The 27,222-nt window shown below is 51.3% G+C and overlaps 1 protein-coding gene across 1 annotated transcript in view; it reads left to right on the plus strand.

The window, feature by feature from the left end:
• COL15A1 (collagen type XV alpha 1 chain) overlaps positions 1–27,222 on the plus strand; it is a 66,190-nt gene that overhangs the window by 24,211 nt on the left and 14,757 nt on the right. The window contains 19 exon segments of the mRNA XM_021691625.2: positions 788–799; positions 801–914; positions 1,488–1,550; positions 7,380–7,415; positions 7,811–7,951; positions 8,151–8,219; positions 8,986–9,021; positions 9,128–9,211; positions 10,737–10,802; positions 12,809–12,844; positions 14,970–15,032; positions 17,290–17,358; positions 17,468–17,503; positions 20,341–20,394; positions 20,496–20,555; positions 21,875–21,943; positions 22,066–22,107; positions 24,571–24,616; positions 26,666–26,746. Coding sequence (XP_021547300.2) covers positions 788–799; positions 801–914; positions 1,488–1,550; positions 7,380–7,415; positions 7,811–7,951; positions 8,151–8,219; positions 8,986–9,021; positions 9,128–9,211; positions 10,737–10,802; positions 12,809–12,844; positions 14,970–15,032; positions 17,290–17,358; positions 17,468–17,503; positions 20,341–20,394; positions 20,496–20,555; positions 21,875–21,943; positions 22,066–22,107; positions 24,571–24,616; positions 26,666–26,746 — 1,177 coding nt within the window.

Here is a 27,222-nt window from a genome sequence, read left to right on the forward strand (position 1 = left end):
TGCTCCAGCTGCAGCTGGTGGCTTTGTCCCGAGGCCCCCAACCTCACTCTGAACCCCTGTGCTGAATCCCCACCCAGAAGACTCCACTCAGGTGCCCCTCGGCCCACTCCTCAGGATAGGGCTGGAACGGTTCTGGACTCACTGGATAAGTAGAGTAGGAGCCACATGGGTCTTGCAGGCTGGTGGGATCAGCCAACCCAGCCGGAGGCTAAAGAGTTTTTTTTTTTTTTTAAAGATTTTATTTATTTATGAGAGACAGAGAGAGAAGAGAGAGAGGCAGAGGGAGAAGCAGGCTCCCAAGGGGCAGGAAGCCCGATGCGGGACTCGATCCCAGGACCCTGAGATCATGACCTGAGCCGAAGGCAGACGCTTAACCATCTGAGCCACCCAGGCGCCCCGGAGGCTAAAGAGTTTTAATAAGAGTTAGCAACAGGCAGTTTTTGACTGCTCTGTCAGGTAATCAGAAAACTAAATTAGTCAGGACACCTCTGAAAATTCTGGTTGGATTTTTATCGTATACATACACCTAGGGAGAAAACCTGCTATGAGGGGCTCAGAAAGACCTGGGTTCAAATCCTAGCTCTTCTAATAATTAGCTGTGAGTATGTGAGCTCAGAACAAGTCACATTATCTCATTGAGCCTCAGTTTCCCCCATCGGCTAAGTGCGAACACCAGTCTCTACTTGCAGTGCTAGCATGAGGAACAGAGAGAATGGACGGAACATGCATGCTGAGTATATGTTTATCCCCTCCCCCGCTGTTTCTTAACAGAGTATCTGTTTTTTAGGGTCCCCCAGGCCCCCCCGGGCCCACCTGGCTCACCTGGGATTCCAGGAAAACCAGGAACTGATGTTTTCATGGGACCCCCTGGATCGCCTGGGCAAGATGGAGCTGCTGGTGAACCTGGGCCCCCGGTGAGCCACTGGGGTCGTCTCCCCCTCTCCGTGGCCAGGAGGCTTCCTCTAGCCAGGGAGGGGCGTAGAGACCCCAGACCCCAACATGAAGGTTCGTAACAGAGAGTGAGCAGCTAGCTAATGTTTGTAAACAAAAAGTCCTCAGCTGAGCCATTGCTGAGACTCATAAGAAGCAGAAACCAAGACATATACCATCCTACACACTGCTTTGCTGCTTTATCTTAGTCAGTATAGGAGATGCAGACTCATGTGGAATCTTGGAATCCTAGACATCGAAGTGCTGGGCCTGGAACACAAGGCCCCCAGAGACCATCTGGTCCGACCCTGCCCCCAGCTCCCCCCAAGAGAGGAAGACGCCACCCACAGAGTGAAGGACGCCCATCCACAGGTGCATGGTCAGCAGTGGCCATGCTGGGGCCAGGGACTGGCATTCCAGCCTAGACTGATAAAAGGCTCCTGGACCCACTGACCTCACCTGCTTGGTCCTCCCAGCCGTGGCTTCCTTCTCTCAGAAGGCTTCATACTTGATTCTTATCAGAGATGTTGTGGGCTGATTGTCATTGATGTTCCCAGGGCCCTGAGGGACAGCCTGGAGCTGATGGAGCCTCCGGCCTTCCTGGGATGAAGGGAGAGAAGGTATGGACAGGGTGGGAGGGGTCCAACACAAGGGGGCCACCAGGCCCACACCGCCTCTCTCTGACCTCTAGGCCCGTCCTTGCCTCTTAGGTGAATGGCCCTTTCTAATCCCCTCCAAATCCTCTCTCTGCTGGATGTCTCCATCCCAGGGCTCTTGATGCCCAAATCTGAGCTCAGCATCTCCAGCTTCAATGAATGGTGCTGCCATCTACCCAGTCACGAGGACTCAACGGCAGAATCTTCTCTAAGCCCTCCTTCATCTCCCTTTTCTGCTGTGCTCCACCTCTTGCCAGGACTGGCCCATCTGCCATCCACATCCCTTGCCTCTCTCTGCCCTGATCTGAGGTTCATCTCTCCTCACCCGCACGGCAGCCTCAGGCTTCTTGCCCGTTCTCCCCACCCACAATCCAGCTTCCACCCACCTGCCCCACCTGTCCCTCCTCCTGCAGCAGGCTCCCGCTGGTCTCTGCTGAGAAGGTATCAAGGCTAGCCACTGCCTGAGGGACCAAATGCTGACAGAGTCCAGACCTGCCTTGCCAGCTCCATCTCCTGCAGCTCCCTCACACAGCTTCTGGGTCAGCCAGCAGCCCTACTGCAGGGCTCTGGGCGTGCTCTTCCTGGATGACCCCCTGGCCTTTGCACATGCTTTCCGCCATCTCGGGTGACTTTCGCTTTCCTCTTCCTCCAAGGGCCAGTTCAGATATATCCTCTGAGAAGCCCTTTCATACTCCTTCTCCAGGAGGAGAAGCCCTCCTCCCTGTACTTCCCATTAGCACAGCATTGATTCTGCTGAGCCCATGTTAGCTTATCTGTGACAAACAGCTTTAGTACTGCTATGTGTCCTTAGAATCTGGCTCAGGCCTCCGTTAGCACGTTTGATCAGCGAATCGGCCGTTCCCTCACTCTCTTCATTCTCTGTAAGCGTTTGTTGTCCTCTGTCTGCAAACCCCACATGGTGCTGTGGGGGCGGGGTTCCTGCCCCTACTGCGGTTCCCAGCCTCTTTGATGAGATAAACCATGTTCTGCAAAGGAGAGCAATCAAGGTAAGGTACATACACAAATAACGAATCATGGAACACCAAAAAAAAAAAAAAAAAAAAAGGTAAACCTCCTTGCAGTGATGCAGTGGTGAGTTTCACTGGGGTTTGGAGGAGGGAGGATCCCTCCCAGCTGGGATAGGGAGCAAGACCTGTGGACTCCACTGCAGGAAGTCGTGGAAAATACTAACTCCCCAGATACCACCATCTTCGCTGAACTGAATTTCCAGTTTCCATCAGCTCTCAAGTGTGTTTATTTTAATTGAAAGAGTAAGTCGATTTTCGTGGAAAGCTCATTTCTCAGAAAAAGAAGAAAAAACTAGTTGTCAAGCTTTATAGGACTCATTTTACATGTACCAACTATTTCATAAGAAATTAGATTTTGCAGGAAACATCACAGACCTACACTGTTCTTCCCTGTCCTTCTTACCAGCTCTCCCCTACCCGCCCCCACACACCCCTCCCATGCTCGTCTGGTATTTAAAAATACCCATGCCCACATCCGCACACTGACACGGGGCAGACACAGTTTGCAATGCTCAGGGCAGCAGGCTCGCCCAGGATCACTGTTGGAGATAAATTACAGTTTTCTCCCCCAAATTTGCTACGAGTCCGAATTTGTTGTACCATGTGCATAAGATGCTTTCTGGTCAAGTGAAAGCAGACTCTAGAAGGACTTGGAAATTTGCATCTAGAAAGCTTGAAGGAAACCTTGCAGATAACATTTACCTAAAAAAAAATTTCTTAAAAGACAAAAGTAAACCAAGGAGCATAGTATGGATGTCAAATAACAGAAAGGTGCTAGAGAAAATGAGCAGTCTCCGGGATGTCACACAACATAGGATCCAGTGACACATTTGATCCTTGCCTCCCCTCCAATGGTATCTGTTCCTCAGCTTGCACACCTCCCGTGACAAGGGACTCATTCCCTGCCAGGCAGTGCGTGGACACATGTAGGGGGATTGTTCCTCATGCTGCTCAGAAAGCAGCCTCTCTTCTCACTTGCAGGGTGTGGAGACCAGTCTGGGCAGTTGTCTAAAGGGGAGTTTTCCCCCAAAGAATAAAGAATTTTCTCCCAAAGAATTATTTGGCTGGCAAAAAAAAATATTATCCTATACATTCATTATTTTCAAATTGGGACTGTCATCGAAATGTGGATGGTCATTAAGAATTTATGAGATAGATTATTTTGAGTTGGATGATAGGCATACTCCTCAATTTATTTTCCCCTAATTAAGATGAACAGCTGCTCTGAGATCTTTAGCCCATGAAGGAACAGGCGAAGAGTAGCCTGCTTTCTCAGCTACAGAATGCTTCTGGAAAGAATGCTTCTGGAACGTACTAGAGATGTATCTCTGGAAAATCCCTTCCTGCTTTGTGTCCAGCACACTGTGCCACCCAGATCTTCAGCACACATGAAGCATCTGCGATCATCACTCTTGTCCTCCTTTTATAATTTGAATCATTCACTGTATTCTTCAGTGTCAAAAGGTGCCGGGACAGCCAGGCAGGAAAGAGTTTGTGTTTTGAAGTTTTCTTCAGTGCCCAGAATTTCTGAGGGGCATTGAGCTCCCAGGAACGGGCTTCGAGTGATCTCACTGAGCTGCTGAAATGTCATTGCTGGGCCTCGTATAGTAGATTCTGTCTTGCCCATGAGATGAGGGGAAATGCAAATAAATCATCATCAGCTTCCCTTTCTCCACTGAACCGTACTTGGGCTTTGAGCAGTTCTCTAAATCTTACACACCATAGAACAGGGTGCCCCCCAAAAACCTACGTGGTGAGCCATGCTTAACAAAGATCCAGTAATGGGTTTGGAGCTGGTAACAGCTTATTTCACTTGAACGTTCCAATATTGGCCCGATTTCCTATTGCATATCTTCTTTAACCATCAGACGTTGGTACAAAGTCAGGATTACAGGCCTCCATCAAACCAAATTGACCATGGTCAATTATAATTGTAACAAGTTATCCATATAACAAACACCATGAGCTCAGCTGATAGACACGCATGAGGCAGTAAGTTGTGCCATCTCAGATACCACAACAGGAAAAAAAAACTGATGTATTTATTAGGTTCTTTGATGTTCCTGTACACTGAAGTCTAATAAAGTCCTTTGCAAATCCAGTTACCATAATGAGCGGAAATTTCTAATGAATTCTGAAGCATGATTTTGTAGCACTCCTGCACCTTGGTCTTTTGCAGTATTTCCGTTGTGGAACTGGCCTCTCCAACCCCGCAGCTTGGCTGGTTGGAATTCCAAGATCCTCAGGTCTCACACTGAGCAATGAAGTATAGCTCTACCCCATCATTTTGGGAGCAGGGAGTCTTTGCTGACCCTTGTAATTAGAGTTCCCAGTTTCCACTGTACCTGTTCATGTAAATTCCAATAATATGAGCTCTTCCATGCCCCAGGCCAGTCTGCTCAGATTCCAAAATGGTGGCCACCGAATCTGTGAGCCAATGGAATGGTTCCAAATACCTTTTTGCATGTACAAAGCTGGATAAAAGCATCTGTTTCCGAGACCAATAACTCAAGGTCCAAAATACCTTCTAGAACTTCCTTTGAAACTGCTACAAGATGTACTCTTGATTTGAAGAGCTGGGAAGGTAACTTATAAAAGACTGTTTTTCACTTTCCAAATGTAATTTTCTTTAACCTGATCAGCTGGCAACACAATAAGGTTTTCAGAGGTTAGAGTCCAGAAGTCAAGAGAGGAGGCTAATTTAACTTCTATGTCACAATATCCCTGACTGCAATGTGACTTGTTACTGGAACGGTGCACAAGGTTGTCCTTCAAGGACAGATGGCGACAGGCCGCAGAGGACTGCGTGGCTGGTCACACCCAAGAAAAGCAGGCGCAGAAACTGTAGCCTCCAGATTAGGCGGCGGAACCGGAACGCGATTCTTTTTGTTTCTGCCCATGGTGAAAAGTCCCATGTAGTTTCTCTCCGGTCAGGCTGGTCAGCAGAGAAGCCTCTGAGCCTGGCCGCCACCACTTCCTTCTCCCAGCACCCCTTGCCCTCCCGTCACCCCCTAATGTCCCGGGGTGGGGACGGCGGTGGGGTGCTGCAGCCTGGTTCTGTAATTCTCTCCTCAGGTGCATCTCTTGTGATTCAGCCCCTATAGAGCACTTCCTTTTTATTTCCAAGATCTCCAATTTTATTTCCAATCTCCAATTTCCAAGATCTCCAGTGGCTTTTCTATAGCCACTGTGCTCATTTCATGATGGTTTGCCCATGTTCCGTGGCTGGAACGCCCTCCCTTCTGTGCCTGAGAATGCGTATTGTATGCACTTAGAGTCCCGACTGGCAGCTGATTTTCCCACTCCTCCCCCAGGCGGACACCCCGTTGCTGGCACTGCCGCCTCCCTTTCACAGTGTTGCCTTCCCTCGGATGTGTGGTGTTTCTTGCTTGTGTGTTTGCTTTTGAAATTGGAACCTCTCTTCGGTCTGTTTTCTGCCTCTCTGTGTTCGGATTGTTGGGAGTTGGGCAGCAGCTACTTTGGAGACTTGCAGGTTTCTGGGAGAAGACAGGGACAGTGGGGTGTGCCATCAGGCAGGGCCCCTCAGCAACTGCTCTTATGAGTTAGGGGTACCCCTGGACCTCCCCAGGTTTCCCTCGCCTCTCAGTGCTCTGCTCTATGTGCTGACTCCAGGAAACAACGTTTATTGTTCTTGTCGGAGCGGGCACTGGGAGGTGAGGGGGCATGGGCAGGGCTTGCTGGCCTTCCTGCTCCGGAATTTCAACCTCTCCGCCCATCAGAGCCACACCCACCACTCTGTAGGATGCTTTTTCCCTTGTGCTTTCTCTCCACTACCAAAGCCTCTGGCTTCAGCTTCCTGTGTTTTCCCTTTGGTGTTCCTCGCTATTTTCAGGTTCAGTGTCATTTGCCATCTTACTTTTGAGCATATTATTTTGGAACTATCCATTCTGTCCTTTCTATGGATTTGATATAGAAGGGCGATCCAGCCCAGGGAAAGAGGGGATTGGGGAGAATGGCACAGCCATAGAGGGTGGGTACATCACAATCAGCTGTCAGGACCTTTTCCTGGCTCCTTCTTTTGTGAATCCTGAGAGATTCTCCCACTGCGGGCCCCCCGCCCACAGTCCCCTGATGTAGGGCCATGTCTCTTGTGGTTGACCATTCCTGGCCACCAGCCCCCACTGGCCCTCCCCTCTGCTCAGAGCTCACAGCTGGCTCTATTCTACGGGATCCACATCTGACCCCCCCCATCTAAACCTATACCGTGGTCCCCATTGGGGATGGACATGCAACCTACTTCAGAGCGATACCCCCCAACCCCATTCTGGGGCCACCCCAGCCAGCTTTTGGTCTTTAGATATATCCAGAAGGAAGTCAGTCATCATTCCACAAATCTCTAAAAATCTAGGGAATACATATCAAGTTCTTAGAGCTCCTTTCTTGGTTTCAAGTAGGGGACATATCCCTTTACTTGCATCATGGGAGGGTGGGGTAAGAGACTGGCTAGGACACGGACAATCCTCCAAGGGAATTCTTCCCCTACAGTCTCTCCCTGGTTCATCTTCAACTTCTCCAGGAAAGGAGCTAATAGTTGAAAAATGGATATCTCAAGCTTTCAGTGTAACTTGCCTAGAAAACTGACAACTATAATGCACTCGGCTTGGAGACATAAGCCCATTTTAAGATCCTGTTACTTAAGAGTTGATAATTCTGCATTTTCTTTTCTTTTGATTATACCAAATGAGATGTATATTAATTGGCCCTTTTTTGTGTTTTTTGTTTTGTGTGCGTGTGTTTTTTACAGGGCGCAAGAGGGCCTAATGGCTCAGTCGGTGAAAAGGTAAAAGAAAAAGAAAAAGCTTTCTTCTCATTCTCCTTCCTCTGGGTTTACTATAATTGGACTGTTGGGCTGGAGTGCTAAGCCTTTGCGTGTCAGGGAGCAGAGAGAACCAGATCTCAGGAACTGCTCTGGGAAAGCAGAGTGGCTGGAGATGGAGGGCTGAACAACCTGCCGTGTCTGCTCACCTCCCCTGCCCTCCACACAGGGTGCTTCGGCTTGTCTCCGAGTGAAATGTCCACTAGCAAGACAGCAGTTTCTGTACTCGAAGCAGTGCCCATCAGAGAACCCATCAACCTCCTTAAGTTCAAAGAATGATTTTCGGACTCAGGCACGTTTGTCACTTCTTTCACGAGTGAACCCAGGGCTACACAATAAACCTGCCGTCTTCCTTACAGGGCGACCCTGGCAACAGAGGCTTACCAGGACCTCCAGGGAAAAATGGACAAGTTGGCTCTCCTGGGGTCATGGGACCCCCGGGGCCTCCTGGACCCCCAGGGCCCCCAGGTCCTGGATGTGCAACGGGACTTGGGTTTGAGGTAATTTCCCCCCTTTCTGTGGTTCAAGAACAGTGTGCCCTGGGGACTGTTGGAAAAACCAGCTAACAGAACACTGGTCCAACAGCAGAGATGGTGGTGACTCCCACACTGAGCCCAGCCCCAGGGCCCAGCTCCACACCTGGCGCCAGGAGGTGCTCAGGAATTGGATATGAAATTCCCATTCTCCTCCCTTCTCCAGGATACCGAAGGGTCTGGAGGCATCAGGCTGTTACACGAACCCAGAATCTCCGGACCAGTGGCTCCGAGTGTAGGTTGAGTTTGGAAGCCTTCATTTGGAGGACTGGCATGCTGGAGTGAGGAAGCGGGGGCGTGCCATCCTGGCTCTGCTATTTTCAGTAATTCTCCCTCTCCATGCCTTCGGCTTCCAGCTGTGCCATGGGGAGACCAAGTGCTCTTTATAGCTTGTTTCTTTGAGGAGCAGCACAGACGTTTTGCACAAGACATCCGTAGGGGAAAACTTGAAAGTCCTCTCTGTCTCTCGTCCCTTACCATCAAGCATCTCTGTTTCATTGTCTCCTACCTGCTGCCCCCTCAGTACTCACCCTTTCCTCATTTCAGAACTCTGCGCTCCTGACAGGTGCTCCTCCCCCCTGCATCGCGCCCCAGGGAGGTGTGGTCCATCTCCTGCAAGGATTCCTGCTCTTGAGAGGACCGATCTCATTATCTTTGTCAGATGGGACCCAGAGCTGAGCATACCGGTCCAGGAGAAAGAGCCTCATAGGGGCAAGCAGTATAGCCCCGTCCGTGATTAAATAAGACCCTTCCCTATCCTCCAGATGCAGAGGGCTCTGAGATTCAGGGTTAAGAGGACACACACCCTGTGCTGGGAGAGAGCTTCTGTGGGTGTTCCTTCTTTCTGACTCTGGAAGGGGAATTTGCCCATCATCTTTTACTCCTATTATCTGGGGGCAAAATCCATGTGGGCGCTTAGGGAGAGATGGCAAGATAGGAGGATAGATGATGGGGAGTAAGCGAAGAGAAGAAAACCAAAGAATGTTTGTTTGTTTTACCAGGGTCCCAAAGGAGAAAAAGGAGACCAGGGACCCAAGGTGAGGTTACAGATCTGAGGTGGGGGTGGGGGAAATTTCCAGCCAGGTTCTAGGAGCGTTATTCACGTACGGTGAATTTTTTTTCCACTATCACTGTTGTATCCAGGGTGACAGAGGCATGGATGGAGCCAGCATTATGGGACCCCCTGGACCCAGGGGGCCGCCTGGTCGCATCGAGCTCCTGTCCAGTGTGAGTATCATCCAGGTTGGAGTATGGCTATGTATTTTCTGCCTCTGCTGAAGGAGAGAGAAGGTTGTCCACAACTTCAGGGCCTTCAGGGCTGGTGGTTACACAGAGGGCACATAGCTGGCTTCTGACATTGGAGTTTTCACCTGCCAGCACGCCCTGCATGTCTGTTCCTACCCCAGTACCACCTCTCTCGCATGGTGCTTCCAGAACATTCCCCTGGTTGGCAGCATTTGCAGTCAAGAGAATGACTATAGGGGCGCCTGGGTGGCTCAGTCGTTAAGCGTCTGCCTTCGGCTCAGGTCAAGATCCCAGGGTCCTGGGATCGAGCCCCGCATCGGGCTCCCTGCTCGGCGGGAAGCCTGCTTCTCCCTCTCCCGCTCCCCCTGCTTGTGTTCCCTCTCTCGCTGTGTCTCTCTCTGTCAAATAAATAAAATCTTTAAAAAAAAAAAAAAGAGAATGACTATAACAGAGGTGTAACAGAGAGGCAGAGGAACATAAGTGGGGGAACAAGTAAGGAAGATGTTTTGGGATATGAGAAATTAAGGAAGACTTTCTGGAGGAAGTACCTTTGAGTGGAGACTCGAGAGCTGAGAAGGATCTTACCAGGTAAGTGTGAAGGACAGAACTTCCAGAAGTCAGGTGGCAGGCACACCTGAGCCACAGCTCAGAAGAGAAAACCTGAGTGTGTCCAAGGCACAGGGAGCTGATGGCTGTGGAGGGGATGGAGAGTGATGGAAATTTGTAGAGAAGGCTGGGATGTGCTTGAGACCAGAGCAAGGTCCCCTTCATGTTAGGGCATCGCATTGGTGAAAAACTGTGGCCCTTTGGAGACAAACGATGTCACACTGGTAGATGACAGAAAGATAAAAAGTCCCAAATAACTAGGAAAAAAGGATGACTAGAGTTTAAAAAAAGGGAGGGGGATTAAAAACATCAAGCATGGGTAAGGGTGTGATGAAATAGTTAATATCATATGCTTTAGCGACAGTGTAAATTGTATGGCCCCTTTAGACAGCTCTTTAGCAATCCCTTAAAACTAAAAATGTCCATACCGCCAGTTCCATGTGGAAGGATGGCCATGCTGTAGGGTTGGAGAAAAGAAGTGGAAAAATAATACAGACAGCCTGATGCCTTTTATGTAAAACAGGCACGTGGACACAAGCACAGATGTGCACACACACACACACACACACTGCCAACACTGTAAGCTTACTGTGGAGATTGTGTGTGTGTGTGTGTGTATGTGCGCTTAAAAATCTAGACGGGTGTTTAAAATTTTAAAAGAGCAGGCATTCACATGTTGTGCAAGTTTAAGGTTAACTGAAAGAAGAAGGTGCTACAGCAGCTCAGGGCTGTTTTATAAGAAGTGGGGGAGGGGATGGATGTGTTGGCAGCGAGTTGAGGGTGTTATCATGTCCGCCTGTGTTTTGTCATGCTGCGGTGACTTCAGTTACAGCCTCCACTGCCAGGAGCAGGGTGGGCATGTGCCGCCCTCTGTCTCATTGTCTGTTTGCTTTCTCTTCAGTCCTTGAGCAACGTCACCCATGGGTTCGTGAATCTCTCGGACATCCCTGAGCTCACTGGGCCTCCGGTGCGTATCCATAGCTGCCCTAGAGCGAGGGTCCTACCCAGATGCCCCTGTGGAAATGAAGTCGGGTCGGTTTGGAGCCCTTTTAGCTCCTGAAGCACTGGAGCTAGAATATATCAGAATAGAATGGAAAAAGAACTTTGCATTTCTGAGAAGTTGCTATTACATTAATTTGATCGGGGAGTTTTGTCCAATGCAGTGGAAGCCTCCAGTCTCATGTATCAGAAGTATGTGTCATGGAAATCAGAGAAGCATAAGTAACAAACCCATTGATGTCCATGTGATGGCTTTGGCCTGCTTTTCTTAACATGATCTCATTTCATAGAATGGGAAGAGCCTAAAGAGACCTAACCTTGTGCTAATGGGAAAACCAGTGCACAAGGAGAGAACATGACTTGCCTCAGTCTTTCTAGCCCCCTGTTAGGGATCAGGAACACTCAGTGAAGCTACAGTATCTCTGTGAGTCCACAGAGTTGGTCTATGGCACAACAGGACCTAAGAGGAAGGAAGCTTCTTCCTGCAGTCTGTGCCATACATCCCCATTGCACCTCCCAGCATCTGCTGGTGACAGCTGGGGAGACACGAAAGAGTTCTGAGGAGCCTTGGGGTTCCAGCCCGTCTGCCACACACCCCCTGAGCCTCTGAGCCTGTTCTCTGATAATGCCTCCCCAGCTCTGGGGCAGCTCATGAGAGGTTGGTGCATGTGGACCTGCTTTGCAAATGGTACACTCTTTGCAAGCCCACATGGAGACTGAGGCTTATGCTTCCACAGCTGGGCAGCCCAGATGTCTTCAGGGGTCACCCACCCCTGCAGTCCCCACTGAGGTTGGCCTGGACCCCCACCACCCATGTCCTGGGGGACCTTGGTGCTCTCCCCGAGGCTTCTGCAGATATCTAGGCTTCTAGAGCCAGTCTTTCCTGCTGGGTGACCTCTGTTGGTGGGTCCTTCCACTGTCTCTTTTGCATTACATCTACGGGGGCTCCCCTTCCTTGATTTCTGGAAAATCACTCAAAACACCCCAGTAATCAACCCATAGAGCAAACCAGCTGTCAAGCAAAAGTCATCTCACAGGGGGTCTTGGTATTTCCCAAACTATTATAGGTTTAGGGTATTAGGTGGGTTATTACTAAAGCAACGTACAGGCTCAAATCAAAGATTTGGCCTCTCTGTTCTAAGAGTCCCTGGGCCTTGTCTGCCCCCACCTCTTCTCCCTCTCCGCACCTCTAGAATCCACCTTCCCTGCCAATCCCTGTCCTCCCCTTAGCAAATCCAGGCCCTCAAGGGTCCTTTTCAGTCCTAATGAAGGGCCAAGATTTTCCTACTCAGAGGCCCTTCCCTCCCTGAAGGGACTCAAGTCCTGGCCAGCACCCTCATGCTTTCCCACCCCACTGTATAGATAGGGTATTGAGAAATGTGTTGCTATCCAGTTGTCTCTCTTCATGTATTCTGCCAAACTCACAGACATTTAATGAGTACGTGGGTACCTGAGCCAGCAGGCAGAGCCCTGGCCAATGTGGGAGGGAACCACAGACTCTCTGTGTATTCTTCTCTGAGGGAGAAGAACTGAGTGTCACCAGCACGCCCCCACTCCCACTCCCAAATACCTCAGTGCACTCTTTGGGCCCACTCCTCAGAAATGAGGGTGTTATTCGCCAAGAACACGTGTGGAGGTTGACACTGAATGATTTCACAGAGCAGGAGTCAGCCACTTCAAATGCAGAGTCCTGCCTGGGGGTGGGGTGGGAGTGGAGCCTCTGGGCTCCTGGGCACAATTTCTGGCTCTGTCACTAACTAGCCGTATGACTCTGCACGTTTCCTTCCCCTCCCGGGCCTCGGCATCCTCCTCTACAAATGGATCATGAGATTCCCCCCACCTCCCCCACCTCTGCAGGAACATGCTTGGGCCTTTGAGAGTTTCTGGGAGGGGTGGGCCCCTGAGGCACAGTGTTCCTGCTGGCTCTGGAAATGCTACCCCTAACCCGCCTGCTTGGTTTTTGGTATGTCACAGGGTCCGGAGGGCATACCTGGGCTGCCAGGATTTCCAGTAAGTATAATAGACCTTTTCCCTCTGTGCCCTGGATCTGTGTTCATTCTGTTCCTTCCACCTGGAATGCCATTCCCTTTCTGCAAGACCAAGCTCTGATGCCATCTTGTGCATGTAACCTGTCCTTGTTGACCTCCACCTGGAGTGATCCTTTCCTCCTCTGAGTCCCATAGGCTTTATTTTCAGCTCTGCTGTGATTCTTTTCTGCTCTGAATAACAGTTATTTGTGTCCTTGTCTTTTTTTCTCGATTTTACTGTGAACAGCTTGTGGAGGTTGGGTCTTATCTCTTTCTCCCATAGTACCAGCAGAAACCAGAGCCAGTGATTGGCTTTCTGTGAACGCAAGTGGATGAGTCAAGCATTTCAGTCTAAGATAGATAGATAGATAGATAGATAGATAGATAGATAGATAGATAGATAGATAATGGTCGATACTGTCCCAGCAGGTCGGTTTCCTGAAGTGAGAAGATGGTAGCGATGGAGGATGGGGGAAGGAGAATCACAGACTAGAAGTCCAACAATCCATAGTCTGTGTGCACACTACTGGGGTTTCCACCGTGGAAGGTGCATATGCATTTCTGTGGAGAAAGTGATCAGTCCTATCTAAAACGTTGAGCATGTGCTGAAGCTCAGGGCTCCAGAGTGAAATCTACATGATTTCTCCAAGACACTACAGCTCCGAAAGGTCCCAATGCCGACAGGCCTATGCACTGTCTCTGGATAAATGAAGGAAATTTATCAAAACTGCGGCATAAATTTATTCTTTTTTTTTTTTTTAAGATTTTATTTATTTATTTGAGACAGAGAGAATGAGAGAGAGAGAGCACATGAGAGGGGGGAGGGTCAGAGGCAGAAGCAGGCTCCCCGCCAAGCAGGGAGCCCGATGCGGGACTCGATCCCGGGACTCCAGGATCATGACCTGAGCCGAAGGCAGTCACTTAACCAACTGAGCCACCCAGGCGCCCTGCATAAATTTATTCTTGATGGTGGAATTATAAGCGATTTTTTTTTTCTATTTCTTTCTACTTTTCTGAACTTTTTACATTTTGTAAAAGGAATATATCCAATGATGACACTGAAAATACGTATGAACTAGACCTTAGGCACGTGAGAGAGAGTGGCAGCCGTGGAGGACGCCTCTTCGTTAGGGAAAGAAGAGGCCACACCTCTGAGCTCTGGCCCTGGCTTGGCTGCTAACTGGTGGCATGTTCCAGAATACGTTTTCCTCTAGATGAGTAGTTCTGTGTTCCTGAGGCAGCCTCCAGGGCCACTTTTAGGGAGTAAAGAGGGGGCCACAAAGGCAGGTTCCGGTCCCCTGACCTCCAATAAAAAAGCTCCATTTGACATATTTTATATATTGGGTTTTCACTGAAGTCTTGTTTGAAAAAAGGAAAGAAAAGAGCTTCATTGCTAAAAAATAATAATAACAAATATTTGAAAGCCACCGCTCTTGTGGGTAACTCACCCTTTAACCCAGCAGAGAGGACAGGCCTAGTGCAAAGCTCCATGGCAGTAAAGCGTGTAAGCCTTTTTGGGGCAGACATCTGGCTATGAGTCATCGTCACAGGTATTCAGTGTCTGTTGGAGTTGAGAAGAGGTCACCTCTGGCTGGGTGTGCAGAACTTGGCTCTGTAGAGGGGCGGATGGGCGTTCCTGCAGGGGGAAGGGCGTGGGTGGAGGCGCAGAGGGGAAGGCAGCTGGTGGGGTGACAGGGAGCAGGGGATGAGGTGCCGAGGCTGGCTGGGCTGGGTTTGGGTGTCAGGCTGGGATGTCTGGATCCCGTCCCATAAATGGTAGGGAGCCAGAGAAGAAGTAGGGGTTACGGAAGGTGGATGGTGGGTGGAGGCCGGCTGCAGGATGGCCTGGAAGGACCCACGGGGCCAGCAGAGGCAGCAGGACCAGGCTGTTTCAGCCGTGCTTGTCGGAGGAAGCCCCAGGCCTGCTCACACTCAGTGATGTCTACTTTCCACCAGACCACAACTTCATGGCTCATGGTCATTTCCTCCCACCGGTGGAAAGACAATCCCTTTCCTTTTTATTTTTTGAAAAAAAAAAAAAAAACTTCCATTTGGTGAAGACATTTTCGTCTTAACAAGTCACAAAAAAACCTGATGATTCCTTCCAGGGCCCTCGAGGACCAAAAGGTGACATCGGGGTGCCTGGGTTTCCAGGACTGAAAGGAGAACAGGTAAGAGGGAGCCAGGTATTGAGTGAGATCGTGCTCCAGAATTTGCTAAGAATTTCCAGTTGGCTGAAAGCAGCAGTTAACTTTCTAAAAATTTCTGAGCTATAACCCATATACCACAAAATCCACTCCTTAAAGGATTGTAAAGTCCAGTGACTTTTAGTATATTCACAAAGTTGTGCGACCATCACCACTACCGAATTCTTGGACATTTTCATGCCAAGAAGAAACTCCAGAGTTATTAGCAGTCACTCCCCAGCTATTAACTTTTCTAATTTCCATGGTCCTCCAAGGTGTAGGTGGGCCATGGGTGGAGAAATTGGTTCTCATCACGGTTTTGGAAAAGAACTCAATGTGCCTTGAATGTTGTTGTCACATGTGCTGTGCTTTGTCTAACTACCCTGTTGGGCACCCCCATTAGAGTGTGCGTTCCCTGAGGGCAGGCCACATGCCAATTTCTTTTCTATACTTCCAGTGCTTAGCATAGGTCCTGGTACACAGATGACACCCAAGGCATTTATTGGATGAAAGAATATATAATTAATAAGTACAATGCATGCTAATATTTAGAAATTATAAGCTGGGCATTCTGCATTTGGATGGCAGTCTTGGTCCAAAAGCTTTGGAATAAATATTTAGCATGCAAAGCATGTCCTTGGAGCCCCCAGGACACTGAAGGGACCTTTATATCCTTCCACATTTGCCTCTTAGAATTAACTCCCCAGTTGGTTTTTATAGATAAGGCGGAGAGTGACATCCTTACACAGATTGCAATGACTGGGGACTGGGTCATTAATTCATCTGTCCCTTTGTGTACTCATCCGTCGTATATCCGTTCCCTGGGGTGTGCCAGCCAGTTTCCCAGAGTAGGCACTAGGGACATAGAAGTAACATAGGAGGAGCAGACGTGCAATTAGCCAACAGAAAGTATGGCCATTGCTGTGCTGGAGGTCTGTGTGAAGCCAGTAGGAGCAGCCCCGAAGCCTGCCTTGAGAGTCTCGGAGGGTGGGTATGTCTTCAAGAGGAGGGAGCATTAAGCTTCTCTCTTTTCTCCTCCCCCACCATTTCACCCTGGCCCCCCAACAGAGGCTCCAGCGTGTGTTGGACCACAGTCCTAGGGGGGAGGGGTGCAGTGTGCTGGGGGTCTAAGTTTGGCGCCACATGGGATGATGTCTTGGGATGCTTCTGGCTGCCTTGGGCCTTTGGCAAGCAGCTGCTCTGGCTTGGGAGGAGGCCTGGTCAAGCAAGAGTGGTTCTTGCCTTAAACACAGTTTCTAGCGAGACCTGCATGCCATCGCCCTAATCTCCTGCCATCTTGAAAACTGGGATGCGCGCCCAGCCAGCTATGCTCCAGCCCTCACGGCAAACACACTTTCTCTTGCTCTGCATCTAACGCTTTTGTGCTTGTCCTTCTCACTGCGGCCGTGCTCAGGACTGCCGTCCCTCACCAGCGGAGCGGTAAGGCCCGAATATGAGGTGCGGCCTTAGGGGGACGGACGGAAGACGCTGTCCCGGCTGCTTCTGGCCCCGTGGAAGGGAGACTTCAGCGGGGCCCAGCCCAGCCCCCAGGGGCCAGGGCTGAAGTTCCGAGCCAAAGCCTCAGAATGATACAGAGGGTTCCTCCCCCTGGCCTCCTCTGTGCACAAATACCTTCTTGGAAGCTTCCTGGGATAAGTAGATGGCTCTGCTGAGGACAGGATTTGGGGCAGGATTTGCCACCAGTCTACCCATCTCCCCAGTTCCCCAGCATCTGAGATAACTTTGCCCTGATCAGGCTTGCACAGGATCCTGGAGTTAGGGGACAAAGTTCCACATGGAGACACAAGGCCTCTGTGTTGAGAGAGGCTTCTGGTGTTCATACCTTTGTCTCTTTACCAGTTGCAGAGGTTTTAACAAGAATAAGGATTGTTAGGAAAGCCAGCCACCAAATAAATTAGGAGCCAGAGGTTCTCAGAGGGGTGCCGTGTAGCAAGAGGTGGGGAGGGCCTCGTCAGGCTGGCTCCTGGAGGGTAGGGGGTGAGGATGCAGATCTGTCAGCAGCAGGAGCCCTGGGGGGGCTTGCAGGACCCCTGCCTGGTCCTGTGGTGTATGGAGGGGATGACCCAGAGGGCACCCCCCGAGGAGGCTGCTGCAGTTCTCTCTCCAGTGACAGAGCGGTGGGGCTGGAGGGGCGGGGACGGGACTGCGGGGGCCAAGGGAGGCTCCAGATGGGGCAGTGAGGAGGGGGGCCCACTTCATCGCAAGGTTCTCTGAATTGCAGGGCGAGAAGGGAGAGCCAGGTGCCATCCTGACAGGGGACATTCCTCTGGAACGGCTGCAGGGGAAAAAGGTAATCACGTCGCCAGACCCTGAAGGCACACATCTGCGTCAGCATCCCATGTTTGTTCCTGCCGCAGGCTGTGTCCCTCTGAATGACAAGTTCTGTCTCCCTGCTTTAGGGTGAACCTGGAGTGCACGGAGGCCCGGGCCCAATGGTAAGCCAGAGCATCTCTCAGCCGGGTCTGGCCTGGGGGCTGAGGGGTTTATCATACTTTGGCTCCATTAGACTGAGTTGTCCTGGTTGTGAAAATAGAAAGGATGTGGCAAGATGCGTGTGGATTAGGGTGGGCTGATTGTAATGTAGTAAAAGTCTCACTGGTTTAACAGAAGCAGCTTGTTTCTCAGCCCCGCAAGCCCACGGTGGTGGTTCCTCGGCGGGCATCTCCCCTCCCAGCAGTGACTCAGGAACCCAGGATGCTTCCGTCCTGTGACTCCATCTGGTGGCTTCGAGGCCACACTGGCATCTTCCAGCAGGCAGGCTGAGGCTAGGGCGGGGTGGGGGGGAAGAGGTCATGGAAGATGATGAACATTACCTATAGCACATTCTACGGGCCAGAAAGAACTCAGATGCCACAGGGGGGAGGATGGGGGGGGGGACGCACAAATGTGTGGTTGAGCTGTGTGCCCAGGAAGGCGAGGAGCCCCGGATGGTGCTGCACACGCCCAGGTACCCCGTGCTTGTCCGTGCTTGCCAGCTGAGGACCCATTGCCCCGGGAGCCCCTCGGAGGAGTCCCAGAGAGTCTCTCTGCTTTTTCGGCTCCTTTGTCATGAGGCCTTGAGCGAGTCCACTTCTGTCTGGGCTTCTGTAAGGTGAAGGTATTGAATTAGTACTAGATGATATCATAGGGCCCTCTCACCTTACTTGCTCTAGGAATCTGTAACCCAGTTGGGCTGCTGAACGGTTTTGTAAGCTACCAGTTCTCTCCAGAATGAACTACAAACCTCTCTTGTCTTGTCGTCCCCCCCGCCCCCGACAAAGAACAAAAAAATTCAGGTGTAGGACACCCACTGTGGCTCAGACGCACTGATACCTCACGCCATCTCATTTCATCCTTAGCACTCTGAGAGGTGAATATCAGAATCCCCATTTTAGAGACCAGGACACCAAGGTCAAAGTGAGGAGCTTGCCCATTGTCACACAGCTTGTAAGTGGTGCACTGGGGATTTAACCACGCCTGTCAGACTCTGTGTCCAGGGTTTTCCGACTGCCTCCAGGAAACATTTCTTTGGAAGCATTTTGGCCTAGAGATTTGCACACAGGGTTTGTTTGGTTGAAGCCGGACCCCAGGCCTGGGGAGAAAGGACCTCACAGATGTATGCATGTCTTTGGTGAATGAATGGCCCATAACCCCCAAGGTGCATCCTTCAAAGGACCTTCTGAGGCCGTTGGTCCTCTATGTCAGGCAGAATGGATGGCCTGCAGGGGAGAAACTGTGGGTTAAGGCAGACTGGGGGAGTATTGTGTTAACCACTGGTTAATCACTTACTAGCATCCAGTCCCATGGGAAGTAGCAGTAGTTAGCAATGGTGGCCAGCAGGCCGCTGCAGATGGCCACTTCAATCGTTCCTGCTGAAGCCCAGTGTGTGCCCAGCTTGCCAGGTACAGACAGTAAGGGAGCACCTGCTCCTAATTTGCATAAAGGTGCCATATAGGGCAGCTGTGGCCCTCCTGACTGGTACAGCCTACACTTCCTTTACAAATTCCCTAGAGCCGTGTTACTCGTGGCTCATGGATCAGCAGCATCAGCATCACCTGGGAGCTTGTCAGAACTGCAGAGCCTTAGGCCCCACCCTGGGTTTGCATTTTGACAAGATCCCAGGTGATGCCCATACACACTAATGTTTGAGAAGCTCTGCACTGAACATACCACCAAGTGGCCCGTGTCCTGTGATTCCTTCTGTTCTTGCTTTTCTTGCATTAGGAGTAATGTGGGCTGGGTCTTTTATGTACAGAGCCTGTTTCCACTCAGCTTTATTTGCCATTTTCCAGGGCATGGCCATGTATGTTAATGCAGCAGGATGAAGGGACTTGGCTTAAACTAGTCATCCCTTGGGAGACAGGGCAGACCCAGCTACAGAAGTAGGAGCGTGCAGACTGGAGGGAGAACTTTTCTGGGAAGAGATCGTGTGCATTGTATGTATCAAAGATGCCAGAAGGCGTGAGGGTTCTTGCAGGAGATTGGAACAGGGCACTGTTTCTAGAAGCATGAAGACATAGAAAGCCACCATTGGGATGAATAAGGGTCCACAGGTCAAGGACTCCTCTGGAGAAGTGGGGTGCCAGACCAAGACTCTGGTCCTGAGAGACAGGTAGGAGCAAGGCAGAAGCCCAATTCTGGAGCAGGTTCTCAGGCTGGGCTGCCATGAGGGGTGAGGCAGGTCTGCATTATTCCAGTTGGAGACAGGGAGAGTCCTGGGACATAAGACCTAGAGCAAAGGTCCAGCTTCTTTTTTTTTTTTTTTAAGATTTTTATTTATTTATTTGTCAGAGAAAGAGAGAGAGCACAAGCAGGGGGAGTGGCAGGCAGAGGGAGAAGCAGGTTCCCCGCTGAGCAAGGAGCCCCATGCGGGACTTGATCTCAGTCAGGACCCTGGGATCATGACCGGAGCCGAAGGCAGACGCTTAACTGGCTGAGCCACCCAGGCATCCCAAAGGTCCAGCTTCTAAGCTACCCCAGCACCCTGCTACCTGGGGGCTGAGACCCTGAACTACTGACCTCTTGCTCCTTTGTTAGCCCTGACTGAGAGGGTGGGGTCCAGAGTCTGGGGTGGGGCAGAGCCGGCAGGAGCGCCTGGGGAGGTAAGGGGTGGAACAGGTGGTCCCAGCCAAGAGCAGAGAGGTTGGGAGACAAGGTGGCAGGCAGGTGGATACTTCATAATTGCCTCAGTGATTCATCCTCACCCCTGCTCGTGAAGTCAGGCCAGTGTCTCCCATCGCCTTGGCCCTTGACTTTCTGTTCTTTTCTAATCTGGTAATTGTTTTGCCTCTAGGGGCCCAAAGGACCGCCGGGACACAAAGGAGAGTTTGGCCTTCCCGGACGACCTGTAGGTGTTGGTGTTCCTCAGACTGGACGTGAGGGGCGGACGTGTGGGCCGGGCTAGTGGCTGGGCAGTGGGTTTACTAAGGCATCACATGTGGGTTTCAGGGTCGCCCAGGACTGAATGGCCTCAAGGGCGCCAAAGGAGACCAAGGGATCATGATGCCGGTGAGTGACATGACCACTGCCCCAACCCCGCACTCCCCGGGGACAGAGCCCTGAGTCCAGTGCCCAGAGGAGGACCGAGAGAGTGCCAGGTCCAGCGAGCGGGGCTTGCAGACAGCATCTTTAGGAATGTTTTTCTCCTTCCTCCATTGCCACTTCCAAAGATCCTCCAGCCCATCGCTGTCCTCCAGCTCACTCTCAGGAGGGTCCCTGTCACTGAAAGCACCTTAGTGGAACATAAGCTTCCTTGTCCAGACCCAAAAGGGAGAGTGGGAGAAAGCAGTCCGGGTGTAGTCAGGAAATCTGGTCTCAAATCCCAGTCTTCTGGCCCTAGGGTAATATCCCGTCTTCCATCCGTACCCAGTCCCAGGGATTTCACACATCCCTAGGGGCTCAGGACACGCTTGTGAGTGCATTTCAAAGGTAGGTCAGCTACTTAGGCCGAGCCTCACAAGATGGCAGACACTGGGGACATCCGCAGGTTCCAGGATCTACAATAAGGAAGCGAACGTTTATTGAGCACCTACTATGTACCAGACTCTCTGCAAAGTCTGCTTTTGTTTGGGCCACACTGTCTCTCCTTTGTATGTCCAGAAATCCGATATGCAGTTTTCCCGAAGCTTGTGGGGACTGGCTCACACTTGTCAAGCCCGCTGCAGCTGCTCGGAAAAGCAGACACTCATGCCTTCACTTAGGGTAATGAGTGTGGCTTCTGAGCAGGCCAGACTCCTCGTGCCTGTGGTCAGAGCCTCACCCCTCCTACTGCGAGGTCCTGCTTCAGATCCAGGCTTGGAGAAGAAAACATTGTGTGGTACTAAGGCCAGGTTGACCTGGCTTTGAAAATAGCTCTGCTATTGAGCAAGAGTTTTGCATTTATTTTTGCATTTATGAGGCACTCTCCCAGGTACCAAGTCTGGTGAAGGAGCCTCCCCACCCCACTTGCCCCTCCATAGTAGGGATGTGCTGGTGGAGAAGTGGTGGGTTTCTGTGTTGGCTGAGCACTGCTCTGGGAGTCAGAATCTGAGTTCCGACTGTGTGGCCTTGAGCGGGTCACTTCCCCTCTCGGGGCCTCGGCCTCCATTTGTAAACCAGGGAGACTGTTTGCTCCGCTGCCTCCCCCATGGGTTGCTATAAAGATGCCATGGGGGTCCCGGATGCAGTCGTGCTCTTTAGAAGTGTCAGGCCTACCTGTGGGAGAAGTTGGTCGACTTTAGAGGACTCTTCTTTTCACGTCATGTCCCCAAATCCTGGAGAAAATATCCTGCAGTGCCTCTGCGCTCGCAATAACCTGAACTCAGGCATGGCCTTTCTTCTCCCTTCAGGGCCCACCTGGCTTACCTGGTCCTCCAGGGCCCCCGGGACCCCCTGGAGCTGTGATTAACATCAAAGGAGTAAGTTGGGTGGGGCGGGGGAGGGAGACCTTCAGGGGACAGCGGGGAACAGACCCCAGACTGGCCTAAGCTGGAGTCGGGGGTCCTGATGGCCTCGCTTCTCTTGTTCTCACTTCGCACAGGCTGTCTTCCCCGTACCAGTCCGACCACACTGCAAAACGCCGGTAAGTAGTGTGGAGTCACGGCCTTACAGACCAGGCTTTGGCATAGAAAGCAACCTAGAGATGGTGATCACTCTTTGCCTCGAGCCCCCACAATCCATCAGTGTCCTCTTTGATGTCTCCTATCACATGTACAGACCCTGAAGTGAGTAGCTAGAAACTTCTAGGTAACAGACCATGGCAATGAAACATACTGCATCTTCTAAAGGTACACGTGCTTTTAATGCATCAGGAGAGCAGTGTCTCGTTATTATAACCACATTAGCTTCATGCGTGGAGCAGTATAGTAAGAAGGAAGACAAACGCCTTAAAAGTATCAATGGGAAAATAAAGCAATTCCGATCAGTGTTTGTTGCATTAGGAACTGTGGGCTAAGACCCACAACTGAGTGTGTCCTGTCCCTTCCCAGCAGGTGTGTTGCATACCACACAACCCTGAGAGGCCAGCACTCTCCTGCCCACTTTATAAAGAGCCAGCAAACTGTGACTCAGACAAGCTCACTGACTTGTCCGGGGTCACGGGCCTGACAGAGCTGGGGTCGTCACTCGAGTCCCCTGGCCACCAGGCAGCAGGTGCAGGCACTGTGACTCCCAGGGGTCAGGCACGTACCCGGTCACCCAGCTAGATGGTGGCACTGTCGCTGAGGTCTTCCCTGTATTGGGAGGGTCCTGTTTCCATGGGGAAGGCCAGGGAGAGAGGGCCTGTCCCCGTGCACAGGCATTAGTCACAAGAACGATGTGTGATCACTTTCTCATTCATTCAGCAAGTATTTCTTGAGGGCTTGCCGAGATCCAAGTACTCTGCTGGGCCCTGGAGACGCAGGGGTGAACTAAACAGGCGTGGCCTCCCTTCTCAGGAGCTTGCAAATGACAGTTTACAAAGATTCCTTGAAGTGGGTTCATAATTGGGTGTGGTGGTGAGGCTTGGGTCAGAAGCTTTAAAATGACGCCGTCTGGCTGAGTGTTTGCCTGGACATCTGTCTGGGTTGAAATTATGAGGCACCCAAGTCTGCAGCCCAGGGCCCAGAACTCTGGCCTAGAATGCAGATGGTAGGACCCACTGAGATGACAAGGGGGCCTGCTGGCTCCCAGATCTCCATGAGGACCATAGCAAGCCAGGTCACGTTTACGTCCATGGCCTGAAGGGACGCCTCTGAGAGATGGCTGCCTCCCACCTGCTTGTTACACAGAAGGAGAGACCGTCCGCTCTAGGGCCCCTGTGAGTTCGTGCCCGAAGCCCCCTCTGCTAACACGGTTGTAGGTGTCAATGGAACAACCATGGGGCAGCACTCGACAAACTTGAGATTGTAGTCAAAGTGCCACTGCAGTGACCACGGCCTGTGCTAGGACCCTTTGCCGTAGCCACGGCCTCTGGGGTCAGGAGGTTCCTGAAAAGAAACCAAAGATGAGCTCAGAGCATTTTTGATGAGTCTTTGATTTCACATTGCCTGGCCGGACACCATGGACATTTCTGGACCAGCTCTGAAAATGAACACTTGAAAAAGAACTGCTGTCTTCCATGATGGCGTCCATCATGCCATAAGCCCCTCTGCTTTCAGCCCCTTTCTAACACCACCACAATGTCAGCCCATGTCAGGAGTGGAAGAACCCGATCAGCGTAGCCTTGAGATATCAGCTTGGCACTGCCACCTTCATCCGTAGCTTTGAATTGTTGTTCTTAGGGATTCCCATCCACTCCCTGCCCCCTTTCTTCTCTTGGTGACCCCTGAGCAGCTTGTGACCCTCCACCCAAAAGTAGGAGGATCCTGGTGCCAGAGGGGTCATTTTGATCCCACATACCAACTGGCAAAGGGTGAAGTTGGATATTAGAAGCAGGGTCACAGGTGGTTCTGGTTTTAGATAAGAAAATGCAGGAATCTGGGAATGAACTAGGAAGGAGTATTATCTCGGATAACTTGGGTGCCATACCCCTGACTCGTCATGGAGAGTCTAGAATAGCCCTTCAACCAAACGCTAACCCCCCTTATTAATTACCGCTACCATCATCAGCTCCTATTCATTACGTGCATCCTTGATTCTATGCCGCAGCAGATCTCATGGCCAGCCCAGCCTCATGGCTGGGTACGTCACTCACTCAGAGGCTTGACCTTTCACATGAATCAGTCCTAAATCACAAGAAAGGAGGCTAAGAACCCTCATAGCTGGCCACGATTGATCTCGAAGCTTTGCGCTTTCCCCTTGCAGAGTTGTTCAGCCAGTGAGTCTCCCCTGGGCCTGGCTGCATAATGCCCACCACCCCCCCAACTTGAAGGCCTGCTTTGGCCTGTGCATTGAGGGCCACTGGGGAGCTCAGGGCTTTTGGGGGCTCCAGAGCCAAAGACGGGCCTGACTCCATGACGGTGTGCCTCCTACCGCATGCCCCCAGGATGGGGGACAGTGGCGGCCTGTGGATGCAAATCCCAGGACAGGGTTTGCACTTTATGACCTTGACTCTCTTTCTCTCCAGGTTGACGCCACTCATCCTGGGAATTCAGAACTCATCACCTTCCATGGTACAGTTTCCCTTCTTCACCTTATGGTTCTGTGGGACTTTTCCAGACCCTTGTAGCTCTGCAGGAGGTGGCCTCCACTCCCAGTGCTGGACCTAAGACTCATGGCTGGGAGTCTGGCTGCATGTGGTGGGAGCAGGGGTTGCTGGGCCAGCGCTGTGGGGCTGGGCACCTCTTTTTGTTTTGTCACACATCTGTATGTTATGTACATCTTGGCTGGGACTTCCAGCTAGCAAGAAGTACTCCATTTGTCCACATTTTTGTTAATTTGTTCATGAGACCATAGTTCATGAGTGTAGCCCGTGCATTGGGCTGAGGCAGGGGAATCCTACACCGTTCCTGCCACCCAGGCCCTTAGACTCCACGAGATGGAGCTAGTTTAGAAATCATGATAATGCAATGTACCAAGAACGAATACAGGAAAGGGCCATGGGAGCTCAGAGTGGTCTTGGACCAGCCGCGGCGGCCTCTCCTGAAAGCATGTTAGAAATGCAGCATCTCAAGCTCCACCGCGGACCTGCTGAGTCAGAGGCTGCACTTTAAGCTCCTCACTGAGGTGTATGCGCAGTAAAGTGTGAGAGGCGCTGGCTCTGGGGGTCTCATTAGTAAATATCCACAGAGGGCGTACGTCAGGAGACAGGAGCCCGCAGGGGAGCAATCACTCTGGTCCCTGTCCCCACGCCCCCTGTCACTCTGTTTGTCCCCCTTTTGATTGAGAGGTCTGAACACTTGCCATTTAAACAGGTAAAGGTCATTTTTTTCCCAAGACTGACCTCTGGCTCTGCTCTGTTGTCCATGGCCCGCCAGGCAGTGGTCTCCCTGATGATATCTGGCCCCGTGGTTTTTCTGTTGCTTTTGGTTACAGGGTCCAGACTGCTTTCACCCTCCACGCTCAGATCCAGTTCAAGGCTCTCCCCTGGCCCCTGGTGCAAGGTGGATCTTGGGGAGGCAGAGTAGAGCTGGATTTGCTGTCTCAGATCCCCAGTGGTTTCCCGTCCTCACGGGGCCGCTCTGGGAGGCAGGGGAGGTAACAGACGTTTCTGGACAGGCAGCCCCCGGCGAGCCTGTGTCCTGCTACTTACTTGTGGTTGTTACTCCTGCTCCCTGAGGTGAGCAGCCTCATCGGTGGTGGTGAGCTCAGTATCCCCTTCTCTGGGCTTCACCACTGCCTATGATCTCACTGTGGGTGAGTGGAGGCATGCCCCCGTGGCCCTGCGATTGCATCTCCCTGCTGACCCCCAGCTGGTGGCATCGTGCCTCTAGTGCTCACACCCCTTCCCCCATGCTGAGAAGCCTGAGCCCCCAACCCCATCTCTAGGCTCAAGGGTACTGCTCGGTTGATCTGTCATACCTCTTGGGAACTAGGAATGCAGAGATCTAGTGTCTCCCCCACCCGTCAAAGTGGGGACAGGGGATTGCTTCCCTCCCCCAATGCTGAAGTTCCAGAAGGCTCCCTCCATGCCTCTCCTCCATAGAAGGAGTTGGAGAGAGAGGGTGCTTCTCATAAATCCTAAGAGAGGGTGGTGGGGGACACAGTTGGCATCCTTCCAACTTTTACATGGAATACTTAGCACCCTTGATGTCCTCTGAGGGTACTCCTGGGAGATTCCTCCCCTCCCCTACACCACCATGCTGCACAGGTAGAGAAGAGATGGGACTGGGAGCTTGACTGGGTATTGAGCCTGTGAGGCTGCGTGCGTGAAGCTGGCCAGGAGAGGGTTACCTGTAGCCTCTGCTGGGCCCCCACCATGCACCGCGGACACCTTGAGGTTAGCACTCCCACTCCATCCTGCCTCGCGTTATCCTTCACTGTGTCCGTCTCCCCAAGGAGACAGAGCTTTGCAAGGTGAGGAATTGGGTCTGATGTATCTACCTCTGTCCTCCCCATCATTTAGGAAAGGATTTCATACCTTCAGTAGGCCTTTGTGTACTGAATGGACTTTGCTAAAGGGGCTCAGTGTGAAAACTTGTCTCAGAAACAACATTTCATATAGAATGAAGGTGATTTTCCTTTTTTTTTTTTTTTTTAAACATTTATGTGTTTGGTGGCAGGTGTTAAAGGAGAAAAAGGATCCTGGGGTCTTCCCGGCTCAAAAGGAGAAAAAGGCGACCAGGGGGCCCAAGGACCACCAGGTATTCCAACTATTGCTCTGAATCTCGCCTTTGATTTTTGTTCCTGAGAAATCCAACTGAGCCAGAAAGTAAGACACATTTTATTACCACCCTGACCACAAGCTCCACGGAGTTCTAGAGAGACCCAGTCATGGGCCACACATACCCGTGATGGAACATTGTCAAGAGAGACCAGTTCCAATCATTCATGCTTCCTGTGCAAAATGAGGCCCAAAGAGGGCCAGCGACATGCCCAGGATCCCACAGTGTCTGGGTTGTGGGGCCCAGCCTAGGACTCGTTTCTGTCTCCAAGTCCGGTACCCACTCTGTGAGCTAAACCAATGTGAGGTCACCTCCACTGGGGAATAATGATGGTTGCCAACTTGGAGACTTTTATTCATTTATTTATTTAAAGATTATTTATTTGAGAGAGAGAACACTATTGGGGAAGGGATAGAGAAAGAAGGAGAGAGAGAATCCTCAACCAGACACCCCAC

The sequence above is a fragment of the Neomonachus schauinslandi genome, chromosome 13, assembly GCF_002201575.2.
Source record: "Neomonachus schauinslandi chromosome 13, ASM220157v2, whole genome shotgun sequence".
Lineage (NCBI taxonomy): Eukaryota > Metazoa > Chordata > Mammalia > Carnivora > Phocidae > Neomonachus > Neomonachus schauinslandi.